The sequence below is a fragment of the Dromiciops gliroides genome, chromosome 6 (assembly GCF_019393635.1).
Source record: "Dromiciops gliroides isolate mDroGli1 chromosome 6, mDroGli1.pri, whole genome shotgun sequence".
NCBI classification, from domain to species: domain Eukaryota; kingdom Metazoa; phylum Chordata; class Mammalia; order Microbiotheria; family Microbiotheriidae; genus Dromiciops; species Dromiciops gliroides.
In genome coordinates, this window is record NC_057866.1 from 188785879 (window position 1) to 188800190 (window position 14312).

At 34.5% G+C, this 14312-nt stretch overlaps 1 protein-coding gene across 8 annotated transcripts in view; it reads right to left on the minus strand.

Annotated features, from left to right (window-relative positions):
* The window catches only part of NEK1 (NIMA related kinase 1), a 151356-nt gene that overhangs the window by 15549 nt on the left and 121495 nt on the right, over positions 1 to 14312 (minus strand). For all 8 annotated transcript variants that reach the window (XM_043971787.1, XM_043971791.1, XM_043971792.1 and 5 more), the window contains 4 exons: positions 8217 to 8368; positions 3930 to 4159; positions 2567 to 2700; positions 1910 to 2042 (listed from right to left, as the gene is read on the minus strand). In XM_043971787.1, the coding sequence (XP_043827722.1) occupies positions 1910 to 2042; positions 2567 to 2700; positions 3930 to 4159; positions 8217 to 8368 (649 nt within the window). The remainder of the gene's footprint in view (positions 1 to 1909; positions 2043 to 2566; positions 2701 to 3929; positions 4160 to 8216; positions 8369 to 14312) is intronic.

Here is a 14312-nt window from a genome sequence, read left to right on the forward strand (position 1 = left end):
CTGGAGTGTCAGGGGGATGAGAGTGGGGAGAGGAACACACAACTCAGAATCTTTAGAACACACAGAGTGGAGGGTTGTACTGTGTATCAGGTCCTCGTGTTCCTTCCCACTCTCACACTGAAGCGACATCAATACTAGGGAGTTGTGATGAGAAAGGTTAGTCAGAGTCTATATTAAAGATCAAGTTTCTGAGCTTCCTATAGACTCCATACTAGAAGCTAAATTAGTGGGGTAGTTTATAGGCTGGTTGTGCATTAGTGCATGTGTAAGGTCTGCCTCAGCAGCAACCTTGCTTCTTTTTGTTTTGTTTATTGTTGCTAACTATCATTTTTGCTTTGTAGTTTTAGGAGTAGTATTAGTAGGTTAAAAGGTACCGTCCTGCAGCTCTTGTAGGATAACGTCATATTGCTTTCCCAAATGACTACCCTAATTGTCAGTTCCTCTAGCAGCACACTAGTATACCTGTCTTTCCACAGCTTTATTATTGAACTGTATAATTTTCATGTGAGTTTTGTGTTTTCTTCAAGAACTACCTACTCATATCCTTTTACAATTTTTTAAATTCGGAGAATAGATCTTATTCTTGCTAACCCCTTATAAATTTTGAATGTCAATCTTTTTGTTTATTTGTTTGTTTTGCAGAGAAATGAGGGTTAAGTGACTTACTCAGGGTCACACAGCTAGTAAGTATCAAGTGTCTGAGGCTGGATTTGAACTCAGGTCCTCCTGAATCCAGGGCCAGTGCTTTATCCACTGTGCCACCTAGCTGCCCCCAAATGTCAATCTTTTAACAGAAAAATTTATCGCAAAGACTTCCCCCATCTATTTCCTTTTAATTCTGAATGTATTGCTTGTTCAATAAAAGTCCTTTATTTTCATATAATCAAATCTATTTTGTTTCTAATAATTTCCTCTATATGTTGAAAAGCCAAGAATTTCCTCCCTTTTTTTTTCACTGTACTTTGTTGTTGTCATTTGCAGGGCAATGAGGGTTAAGTGACTTGCCCAAGGTCACATAGCTAGTGTGAAGTGTCTGGGACAGGATTTGAACTCAGGCCCTCTTGAATCCAGGGCTGGTGCTTTATTGACTGTGCCACCTAGCTGCCCTTTTTTACTATACTTTACCAAATTATTCATTTTATCAGAAAGGATTACAATCTTATTTGATTAATATTAATCCTAATAAAACCATAACATTCCCACTAAATATAGTTCCCACATCTTATCCCAGTTAAGTAAAACATTTGCATAAATTTCCCTTGTTTGAGATGGGACAATCACTTTGGAATTGTCAATCTTTTTTCGTTCTCCATCCTCTTTCTAAAAGTTTTTTGTTTATACATTTGTTATGTGGAAATCAACTATTTTTTCTTCTCCCAACCCCCATTTATGTCATTTGGCTGTTATTCACAATACTACTTTTTGTTATGTAAATCCAAAATTTTTTTCTTTGTATCAGACTTCTTGATTTTTCTTATCTATTTTTTTCTCAGACCCAATGTTCTGATAAGTTTCTGGTAGTTTTAGCTCTAACAAATGCTATTAAGTAGAAAAGGCTTTAAAAGTAAAGCCCTGGTGACAGGTTGTTGTCTCAGAACAAGCTCAATAAAATTCACAGACACTTCTCTAGGTTGTCCAAAGAGTGGTGAATTTTTCAGCTACAGAAACTCATGAATATTATCTTCTAAAGTACAGAAAAATTATGATATGCATCACTGAAAGGAATACTCACATTGAGGAAATCACGGATCCTTGAAATAGCAAATATAAATTTTACTAAAACAGATCAAATAATTTAAATAGTTTTCCAGTTGGCCAAAGATATTCAAACTTTGGAATCTAAATAACCTTTCCAACTGAACACATTAAAAGCAGGCATTCAATACTTAATTTTTGTAACAATTATTACCTTCCTGATAGGCTCCATCTGCCATGACTAGATGAAGGATCTTAGGATAGAGATGCTTATGTTCATTTCCCAGAATATTCTGAACTATTGTTGAACAAATCTCAATATTCTCATCTTCATCTTCATGTATTGCCTATAAGAAATGACAATTCCAAAACTTTAATGAACATGTAAATATTACCTTTTTCTAATCTGATTAATTTGACCAATGTTAGGAATATTTTCAGTATTTACCAATATAATGACTACAAAAAATGTTTCATGTATACATAAAGAGTACATTTCAAAGGCAAATGTAAATTTTTTTTCATTTTTAATATTCTATTTTACCCCCAACTACATGCAAAAACAACTTTTAACATTTGTTTTAAGTTTTGAGTTCCAAATTCTAACCCTTCCTCCCATCCCTTCCCTGAGATAGTAAGCAATCTGATTTAGGTTATAGATATGAAATCATGTAAAACATTTCTATAGGGGTCATTTTGTGGAAGAACATTGGAATAAAATGACAACAAAAAAAGAGAAAGTGAAAAATAGTATGCTTTCATCTGTATTCAGACTCTATCATCAGTTCTTTCTCTGGAGGCATTTAGCATTTTTCATCATGAGTCCTTTGGAAATGTCACCAAGTGTAAATTTAATTAGCATTCTACTAACCTTTATTTTATCGTAAACTTCAATGAATTTATCAAAGCCTATTTCCTGCTCCAGATCAAGTCTTAGTTCCTCTAAATGGTTAAAGACACTATCACATTCCCCACATTCACTGGTAATATCACCATCACTGTAATCTAACAAAGGGGAAAAAAGGGCAATTACTTCATGATCAAAACAATAAAAATCAGACTTAAAATGATTTATATTACAGCAGTCAAAATATAAATTTAATTTTTTTCACAGAGAATAAGCAATGGCACATGACTATTTTCACTACCAAAAAATTGTAGTAATTACTAATTTAATACCATTAACAATAATGTGGCACGGTAGAGTGGCAAATGCAATGGATTTGGAGTAAGATGACCTGGGTTCAAATCCCACCTTTGCTGTTCATTACCTGTATAACCTTGTCAAGTCTATCAAATAAGGGCTTTATCTTTTTGAGGTAATAGGTACTTTCTAGTGTTCCTTCTGGTTCTAAATCTACTTTAGGAAGAGCTTTTAAAAAACACAGAATTAGATGAAAATGTTGACATACATAAAGATGTCAACTAAATTAATAAAAACTGAAAAAGCACAGTATTATGCCTGTCCAATTTAGCAACTCTAAATATCTGCTATGAAACATAATTGTTGGCATCTTAATTCGCTAGGCAGAAAGAATAAACCCTAAAATGAAAAAGTAATATGGAAGAGAAGTCAAATATTAAAGTGTTTATATTATTAAAATTTTAGGAAAGCAGTAGGGAAAATATTGACTGTTCAATGTTTTACTTTTATTTAAACTACATACTGAAGAAAGCCTGAAAGCATTAGCAAAAGACAAAATGCTATTTAAAAAGGAAAAACTAAAAATCTTATTAATGCATACAGTCAGTGACTGAGTAGTTACTAGAAGTAGACTAATGCATCCTTAAAGTAAATTGAGAAAGGCATGAATAAAGACAAATCTCAAAAAATTTTAATCTTTGAAAGAAATTAGGTTAACGCTGTAAGTTTTAATAACAAAAACGGTAAACAGGAGTCAAGTTATTTTAAAACTGATTCACAGTATTCTTCTGCTAGTGAAGAGCTAGAAAACACTATGTAGAGAGGAAGGCCAAGTAACAACTGGGAGCAAGCCTGATTAGTTTCAGCTAATTGTCCAAGAAAAGGTGCCCCCGTACTTCAGGAGGAAAACTAGAGAGCATGGCTTTTCTTTTTCCTCTTAAAAGTTTCCCAGTGCTCCCATTATTTTCAGATTTGGAAATGCCTTTTCTTCTAAAATAGACTTTACTTAACGATCATTTTTTTTTAAATCATTTGCTTTAAGGCTGATACTTCAAAAGAGACTAACAACCACAATGTTTTATTTTTTCACCTGAATGCCACTCTTCATTGAGAGCACTTTCACTGCTTATGTTGTCATCCTCATCAGCAAGTTCTGTGCCATTTGTTACATGTCCCTCATTGACGGACTTTAAGGCAGTTTCTTCTTCTTCACTAGATTCTTCATTAGGTGCTTCACTATATTCTTCACTAGGTTCTCGAAGTAAACGTTCCATAGAGGCCTGAAGCTCCTGTAAATCTGGGTCTGCCTCCCCAAATATCCTGAAATTTAGAACCAAAATGTCAAAATGAACATCATGATCACATTTAAGTTGCATGATACATTTTATTTTTATTTTTTTGTTTTTGCAGGGCAATGAGGGTTAAGTGACTTGCCCAGGGTCACACAACTAGTTAAGTGTCAAGTGTCTGAGGCCAGATTTGAACTCAGGTACTCCTGAATCCAGGGCCAGCTCTTTATCCACTGGGCCATCTAGCTGCCCCCCCCATGATACATTTTAAATCCATATTCACTTGTGGGCAGAGAGTGGGTTTGATAAAGTTAATATAAAACATATAATACTTCCATTTTGGGGGGGGGGCAGGACAATAAGGGTTAAGTGACTTGCCCAGGGTCACACAGCTAGTTAGTGCCAAGTGTCTGAGGATGCATTTGAACTGAGGTCCTCCTGAATCCAGGGCTGATGCTTTATCCACTGAGCCACCTAGCACCCTGCCCCCCCCAATACCGCCATATTTTAAAAAAGGATTTGAAATTTAAAACAAGTGCAAATATAATTCTATATATTATTATTATAATATAAACTGATCCCTTTAAAATGGATTTTAGTCAATTAACAACTTTAGCAAAGTAGCAGGATATAAAATAAATCCACATAAATCATCAGCATTTCTATACATGACCAACAAAGTCCAGCAGCAAGAGATAGAAAGAGAAATTCCATTTAAAGTAACGGTAGGTAATATAAAATACTTGGGAGTCTACTTGCCAAGACAAACCCAGGAACTCTATGAACACAACTACCAAACACTCTTCACACAAATCAAATCAGATCTAAATAATTGGAAAGATATCAATTGCTCATGGATAGGCAGAGCTAATATAGTAAAAATGACAATACTGCCTAAATTAATTTACTTATTCACTGCCATACCAATCAGACTACCTAAAAATTATTTTATAGAGCTAGAAAAAATAATAACAAAATTCATCTGGAAAAACAAAAAATCAAGAATATCCAGGGAAATAATGAAAAAAAATTCACAGGAAGGTGGGTTAGCGGTACCAAACCTGGAGCCTTACTATAAAGCAGCAGTCATCAAAACTATCTGGTACTGGCTAAAATATAGAGTGGTAGATCAATGGAATAGGCTAGGCTCAGGAAATGCAGTAGTAAATGACACTAGTAATGTAGTGTTTGATAAACCCAAAGACTCCAGCTTCTGGAATAGGAACTCAGTATTTGACAAAAACTGCTGGGAAAACTGGAAGATAGTATGGCATAAATTAGGCATAGACCAACATCTTACACCTTATACTAAAATAAGATCAAAATGGATACACGATTTAGACGGCCCAAAGGGTGATAAAGCTGTGCATACCCTTTGACCCAGCAATACCACTTTTGGGTCTTTTTCCCAAAGAGATCATGGAAGGGGGAAAGGGACCCACATGTACAAAAATATTTATAGCTGCTCTTTACGTGGTAGCAAGGAATTGGAAGTTGAGGGGGTGCCCATCAATTGGGGAATGGCTGGACAAGTTGTGGTATATGAATACAATCGAATACTATCGTGCTATAAGAAATGATGAGCAGGAGTTCAGAGAAACCTGGAGGGTCTTACGTGAGCTGATGATGAGTGAGATGAGCAGAACCAGAAGAACATTGTACACAGTATCATCAACACTGAGTGTTGACCTACTGTGATGGACTATATTCTTCTCACCAATGCAATGGCACAGAAGAGTTCCAGGGAACTCGTGATGGAAGAGGATCTCCAAATCCAGGAAAAAATAAAAAGAGAACTGTGGAGTATAGATGCTGATTGAACCATACTATTTCTTTTGTTTTGGGTGCTATTGTGTTTTTTTTTCTATTTTGAGGTTTTGCATTACTGCTCTGATTTTTTCTCTTATAACAGGATTAATGCAGAAATAGGATTAATGTTATTATGTGTATATATATGTGTGTGTGTGTATATATATATGTATATGTATATAGATATATAGATATATAGATATTACCTGCTGTCTAGGGGAGGGGGGAGGGAGGGGAGGGAGGGAGAAAAATCTGAAATTGTAAAGCTTGTATAAACAAAAGTTGAGAACTATCTTTACATGTAACGGAAAAAATAAAATACCTTATATGTAATAAAAAAAATTGATTATAGTCACTTAATGAAATTACATTACTATAAATACTAATTTAATAGTTTCTTAAGTTTTAAAATACCTATTTACAGTATTTTAGCAGACTAAATATAAAAGCAGCTCTGCCTTCTCATTTGCCTTCCTAAAGCATGTATCTAATTTGTAACAGTAATGTTTTAGATGATTTTGCAAATTCTAAATTACCTGGAAATTTAGGGAATGAAAGTGACTTGAAAGAAATACTAAAGGGAAAATTTTCCATATGAGATAGTAATAGTTTTCAAAATAAATCATTATTATTACAAATTATCTTTTATAAACAAAGACAACTTTAATGTGAAGTTTTATCAACCAGTAAGTATAAAAGAATAAAAGTTTAAAAAAAAATCTTGCTATTGGGGGCAGCTAGGTGGTGCAGTGGATAAAGCACCGGCCCTGGATTCAGGAGGACCTGAGTTCAAATCCAGCCTCAGACACTTGATACTTACTAGCTGTATGACCCTGGGCAAGTCACTAAACTCTCATCGTCCCCCTCCCCCAATTAAAAAAGAAATCTTGCTATTATTTACTCAGGTAAAAAGTTTTCTATAAGGGTTTTTAAAACTATAAAACATAGTACTTAACATGTCTTTATTTAGATTTTAACATAAACTAAAAGTACAGAATAAATAACCCTAAGAATTTTTATATATCTGCAATAAAAATAACTGTTTTGTAAAAGAGAGTAAAATACTATTATGTAATACTTTATCAACATGAACATTCCAAAAGTGAACATTTCCAATACAAACTACTAAAATAGTAACTGTACCATCATTTAAGTGTGTTAAAAATCTCCAAAAAATATAAAGATAGCATTTTCCAATCATCTTAAGCTAAGAAGAATATGTCTAAAAGAAAAACAAAAGCATCCCTAAAACTTCCCATAGGTCAAAAGTTATTTCTAACTGCAAAGCTTCAGTGAAAAATGAATGGTATTCAAAAAATAAGAGAAAAAGGTCTGAAAAGCAGTGAGGCAAAGGAAATGGAATTGGGATCACAGAAGGACCATAGGAGGCTGTTTAGTTCAACTTGTTCCTAATCAAGCCTCCCTCAAGACAACATAACTGACAAGTGGCCCAGCCATCCCTTTCTGGGCCATTCCACTTAAGGCTATCTTTAATTATCAGTGAGTTTCTCCTTACATCAAGCCTGAATTTGTTCCTCTGCAGAACTTCAGTCCAAGGCTGCTAGTTTTGTTCTGTGAGGCAAACCAGCTAATCTAGCCCAATGAGCCTTTGTTTTTCACGAAGCTTCTATTTTCCTGGAACAAATCGAATTCCTCTTCTCTGTTTAAGCTGTTATGCACTGTGCTCCTCCAGTCCTTTCTACTCTAGGCTAATCACCTCCAGTTGCTTCAATAGCTCCTTGGGACATGAACTTGAGGAAACCTCCCATTTTGATCACCTTCCTCTGGAGGTGCTTCGCTAGAAGGCTCAAGTGTGCACACTTAAGCAAAAGCTGTTATAATTATTCTATCTCTACTTGCTTTGCTTTATGGATAAGAGAAAAATGTGCTGCATTACTAGATGTAGCTCGGTCCTTTGAAGCCTTCTTAAATTCCACTCTTTCTAGTGTTAACAAAACATGGCATCTTAACTGAACATTCTATTATACATGTGGTCTGACCAGGGTGGAACAGAGAAAACCTACGCCACTTCCCTAGTTTTGGACACTATTACTAGTCTATTGCAGTCTAAGACTACTTAGTATTCCTGGACACCATATGACAGAGCTGGTTTATATTAAGCTTAGACTAAAAGACTGAGATAAAATACAAATACAAATCTGAAGTTGACTTCAGAACATTGATTTATCAGAATACATCTAGAGACTTAAGTAATTTTTCCTTCAGATCAATGAAGTCATTACATAATTTATGATATTCATTAACAGCTTTATGCTTACATCTCTTCACCATCAGAAGGTGCTTCTTTAATAGGTTCTTCTTCAGTGTCTTCTATTTCAAGATTGTCTCGACATACATCTACCACAGTGGGAACATCAATCAGTGTTCTGAACAACTTAGAGAGATCTGGAAGGGAGCATGTTCTTAACATCTAAAATATGAAAAAAGTTTTTTTTTTTAAATTAGCAAGGAGAATAGGAAAATAAAAAATGGGAAAAAGATACTATATATGTGAAAATACATATATATGTGTGTATATACATACATATACACACACACACACACACACACACACATAAACACATCAATTCTTAGTGGCTTAGCTTCCAATTCTAGCAGTTTCTTGAAAACAAAGTATCTTGGGGGCAGCTAGGTGGCGCAGTGGATAAAGCACTGGCCCTGGATTCAGGAGGACCTGAGTTCAAATCCAGCCTCAGACACTTGACACTTAATAGCTGTGTGACCCTGGGCTAGTCACTTAACCCTCACTGCTCCCCCCCCCAAGAAAATAAAGTATCTTATTTAAGTTTTATAACTTTAAAATATCGCTCTTATTTTCCAATGATTCGTCACCAGAATTAACTGCCTTATAAACAACAAAATATGGTTAAGTAGAACAAATCAATACATTGGCCATGTCATTCCATAACTATTGTCTATTACTATTCTGCCAAGAAGCTGCAGGTTGATCCAAATATTAGTTTATTGAACAGCAAGGCTACATATTAAAAGGTACAGGGTCTAACTATTATATATCCTTACAGTTAGGCAAAGTGCAAAATATGACTGGAGAGGATCACAGACACAAGAGACTTTCCCAAAGGTTGGCAAAAAGGTAGGGAAGGAGAAGACCAGACATGAGGTTCAATAATTGATATTTCTTCGATTGGCCTTTTCATTAACACAAAGAACTTAAACAACAATACAAAGCCCATAGTCAAAAAAGTTTGTAGGATCCTAGGACTAAATTTTAAAATTTTATGTCCATGCTAAATTGCTGGATTTTTTTGCAACTTAGATCCATTTATTCTAATTTTGTTATTAGTAAATATAATCCCTATAAAAATTCCATAAGAAGAGATGCATGGTTTTGAATATGTAAAGATAAAGAATTTTATACAGTACAAAGTAGTCTCTCTAGATTAAAAGGGAAACAGATCTGGGACAATATTTTCATTAAATATATCTGATAAAAAGCTGTTGTTATACTTGGGCATCTACCTGTCAAGACAAACGCAGGAACTATATGACCAGAACTATAAAACACTTTTCCCACAAATAAAGTCAGATCTAAACAATTGGAAAAATATTAATTGCTCATGGGTAGGCAGAGCCAATATAATAAAAATGGCAATCCTACCTAAGTTAATTAATTTATTTAGTGCTATAACAATCAAACTACCAAAAAATATTTTACATATCTAGAAAAAATATCAAAATTCATCTGGAAAAACAAAAGCTCAAGGATATCACAGGAATCAATGAAAAAAATACAAAAGAAGGTGTTCTAGCAGTACCAGATCTCAAACTGTATTATAAAGTGGTAATTATCAAAACAATCTGCTAGTGGCTAAGAAACAGAGAGGTAGTTCAGTGGAATAGAATAGGTAGAAATGATACTATAGTAAATGACTATAATAATCTAGTATATGATAAACCCAAAGATCCAAGCTTTTGGAACAAAAAGTCATTATTTGACAAAAGCTGCTGGGAAAACAGGAAAACAGTATGGCAGGAACTAGGTATAGACTAACATCTCATACCATATACCAAAATGAGGTAAAAAAGGGTACATTATTTACACATAAAGGATGATACCATAAGCAAATTAAGAGAGCATGGAATCATTTATCTGTCAGATTTTGGGGCAGAGGAAGTAATTTAGGACCAAAGAAGATAGAGAGAGTAAAACAAAATGTAAAATAGATCATTTTGACTATGTAAAATTAAAAACTTTTTGCACAAACAAAACTAATGTAACCAAGATTACAAGGGAAGCAGAAAACTGGGAAAGAATTTTTGAAACAAGTATCGCTGATAAAGACCTCATTTCTCAATTATATAGAGAACTGAGTCAAATTTATAAAAATACAAGTCATTCCCCAATTGAGAAATGGTCAAAGGATATGAACAAGCAGTTTTCAGGCAAAGAAATCAAAGTTATGTATAATCATATGAAAAAATGCTCTAGATCACAGAAATGCAAATTAATGCAACTCTGAGGTATCACCTCACACCTATCAGAGTAGCAAATATAACAATAAAGATAAATATTGGATGTTGGAGATGTGGGAAAACTGGGACGCTAATCTACTGTGGGTGGAGTTGTGAAAAGATCCAACCATTCTGTAGAGCAATTTGGAACTATACCCAAAGGGCTACAGAAGTGTGTGTACATACCCTGTGATCCAGCAATACCAATGTTAGGTTTATATTCCAAAGACATCTCCCAAAAGAGAAAAAGACCTATCTGTACAAAAATATTTATAGAAGCACTTTTTGTAGTGGTTAAAGATCGGAAATTAAAGGAATGCTGATAAATGGCAGAATGGCTAAACAAGCTGTGATGGTAGTGGAATATTATTGTGCTATAAGAAATGACAAGCAGGATGAATGATTTCAGAAAGGCCTGGGAAGACCTGTATGAACTGATATATGGTGAAGTGAGCCGAACCAAGAGAACATTGTGTACAGAGACAGCAATATTGTTGATAAAGAACTGCGAATGACAACTATTCTCAGCAATACAACGATCCAAGACAATCCTAAATGACTAATGATGAAGCATACTATCCACCTCCAAAGAAAGAACTGATACTAATTGAACAGAGACTGAAGCATGCTATTTTTTACTTTCTTTCATTTTTTTCCTTTTAATCAAGTTTTCTTGTACAAAATGACTAATGTGGTAATGTCTTACATAATTGCACACATATAACCCATATCTGATTGCTTACTGCCTCAGGGGGTGGAGAGGGGAGGGAGGGAAGAAGAGATAAAATATGTAACTTAAAACTAAATAAAAATGTTTATTTTTTTTAAAGCTTTTGATGAAGAAATCAAAACTATTGTCACAGGAAAAATGCTCTAAATCACTATTGATTAGAGAAATGCAAATTAAAACAACTCTGAGGTACCACCTCACACCTATCAGATTGGCTAATGTGACAAAAAAAGGAAAATAATAAATGTTGGAGAAGCTGTGGAATAACTGGAACACTAATGCATTGTTGGTGGAGCTGTGAACTGATCCAACCATTCTGGAGAGCAGTTTGGAACTATGCCCAAAGGGTTATAAAGCTGTGCATACCCTTTGACCCAGCAATACCACTATTAGGTCTTTTTCCCAAAGAGATCATAAAAAAGGGAAAAGGTCCCACATGTACAAAAATATTTATAGCTGCTCTTTTTGTGGTGGCAAAGAATTGGAAATTGAGGGGATGCCCATCAACTGGGGAATGGCTGAACAAGTTGTGGTATATGAATGTAATGGAATACTATTGCGCTGTAAAAAATGATGAGCAGATGGATTTCAGAGAAAACTGGAAGGACTTACATGAACTGATGCTGAGTGAGATGAACAGAACCAGGAGAAAATTGTACACAGTATCAACTACATTGTGTGCTGAACAACTGTGATAGATTTGACTCTTCTCAGCAATACAGTGGTCCAAGATAGTTCCAAAGGACTCATGATGGAAAATGCTCTCCAAATCCAGAAAAAAAGAACTGTGGAATCTAGATGCAGATTGAACCATACTATTTCTACTTTTTTTGTTTTTTGAGGTTTTTCCCTTTTGCTCTGATTCTTCTTTCACAACATGACTAATGCAGAAATATGCTTACTGTGATTGTTTTTGCAGGGCAATGAGGGTTAAGTGACTTGCTCAGGGTCACACAGCTAGTAAGTGTCAAGTGTCTGAGGTCAAATTTGAACGCAGGTCCCTCCTGAATCCAGGGCTGGTGCTTTATCCACTGTGCCACCTAGGTGCCCCTTGTTTAATGTGATTGTACATATATAATCTATATCTGATTGCTTGCTGTCTTGGGGAGGGGAAAGGGAGGAGACAGAGGAAGAAAAATTTGAAACTAGAAATCTTATAAAAACAAATTTTGAGGGGGCAGCTAGGTGGTGCAGTGGATAAAGCACCAGCCCTGGATTCAGGAGGACCTGGGTTCAAATCCAGCCTCAGACACTTGGCACTTACTGGCTGTGTGACCATGGGCAAGTCACTTAACCCCCATTGCCCCACAAAAAAACCAAAAACCAAAAACCAATGTTGAAAACTATCTCTACATGTACCTAGAAAATAACAAAATACTTTTATGACTAAAAAAAGTTGTTCAGAATCTTTTTTTTTTTTTTTTGCAGAGCAATGAGGGTTAAGTGACTTGCCAAGGGTCACACAGCCAGTAAGTGTCAAGTGTCCGAGGCCGGATTTGAACTCAGGTACTCCTGAATCCAGGGCTGGTGCTTTACCACTGTGTCATCTAGCTGCCCCTGTTCAGAATCTTTAAGGAATTATTACAACTGCTTAAGAAAATACGCCACTATGGAAACATGGTCCTAGAATATTAAAAGACAATTTTTGAAGGAAGAAATATAGACAGCTATTAACTACTTAAGAACATGTTCAAAATCTGACAATCAGAAAAATGCAAAGTAAAACAATTTTACAATACTTAATTTTCATCAAATTGGCAAAATAGCTAATAATGTTATATAATCAAATGTTGGTGGCCTTATGGACTAGTATAAACTTTTGGGAGAGCATTCTAGAAATGTACAATAAGAATAAAAAACACAACTTTTGGCACAGATATATATATTTTTTAAATAAAGTATTTTATTTATTTTTTCCCGTTACATGCAAAGATAGTTCTCAACTTTTGTTATACAAGCTTTTCAATTTCAGATTTTTCTCTCTCCCTCCCCTCTCTCCCCCCTCCCCTAGAGGGCAGGTAATCTGATATGTGTGTGTGTGTGTGTATATATATATATATATATAAAATAACATTAAACATATTTCTGCATTACTCATGTTATAAGAAAAAAATCAGAGCAATGAGGAAAAACCTCAAAATGAAAAAACAACAGCACCAAAAACAAAAGAAATAGTATGGTTCATTCAGCATCTATACTCCACAGTTGTTTTTTCCCCCCTGGATTTGGAGATCCTCCTCCATCATGAGTTCCCTGGAACCCTTCTGTGGCACAGATATATTAAAGAAAAAAATTATTGGTGTAAAAATCTTCACTGCTATTTTATCTTTAATAACAAAACCCTAGAAATAACTATTATTTCCAAATGAGGGATAGCTAAATAAATTATGATATGTTAATGCAATAGGATATTAGTATTCTGTATAAAATGACAATTACAAAAACTACAAAGAAATGTAATTTTTTAGAACAAAATGATGACAACCAAGATGGCTGAAGAATAAAATCACACATACTTAACTACAACCATATTTAAAAAAACAAACCATCTAATAACAGCAACACCTTATAAAAATACAAATAAGTTGAAAGAGATACACAACAAATAAATTATTACTATTATTATTTTAATATCTATTTTATTACTTTAAAATGTAAATAGTTCAAATTTTAAGTTTTTTTTTAAATGCTTACTCTATAATTTATTTTTTTTTTAGTGAGGCAATTGGGGTTAAGTGACTTGCCCAGGGTCACACTTACTAGCTAAGTGTTAAGTGTCTGAGGCCGCATTTGAACTCAGGTACTCCTGACTCCAGGGCCGGTTCTCTATCCACTGCGCCACCTAGCTGCCCCTATAATTTATTTTTAATTACTTAAAGTACTACAAAATTCATATTTTAAAAAATATTTTAAGACACTTCCTCCAAATAGTCCATGTACTAGAGAATTTCATTATAGCCATTTTTGTCTACATTAAATAATCTTAACTTCTTAAATCTTTATTCTTCCTATTTTTTATCTTTCCTTATTTGTAACAGCCTCTCTCTCCATGCATATTTAATTCACATCTCTCTAAAAATATCAAGACTAGGGGGCAGCTAGGTGGCGCAGTGAATAAAGCACTGGCCTTGGATTCTGGAGGACCTGAGTT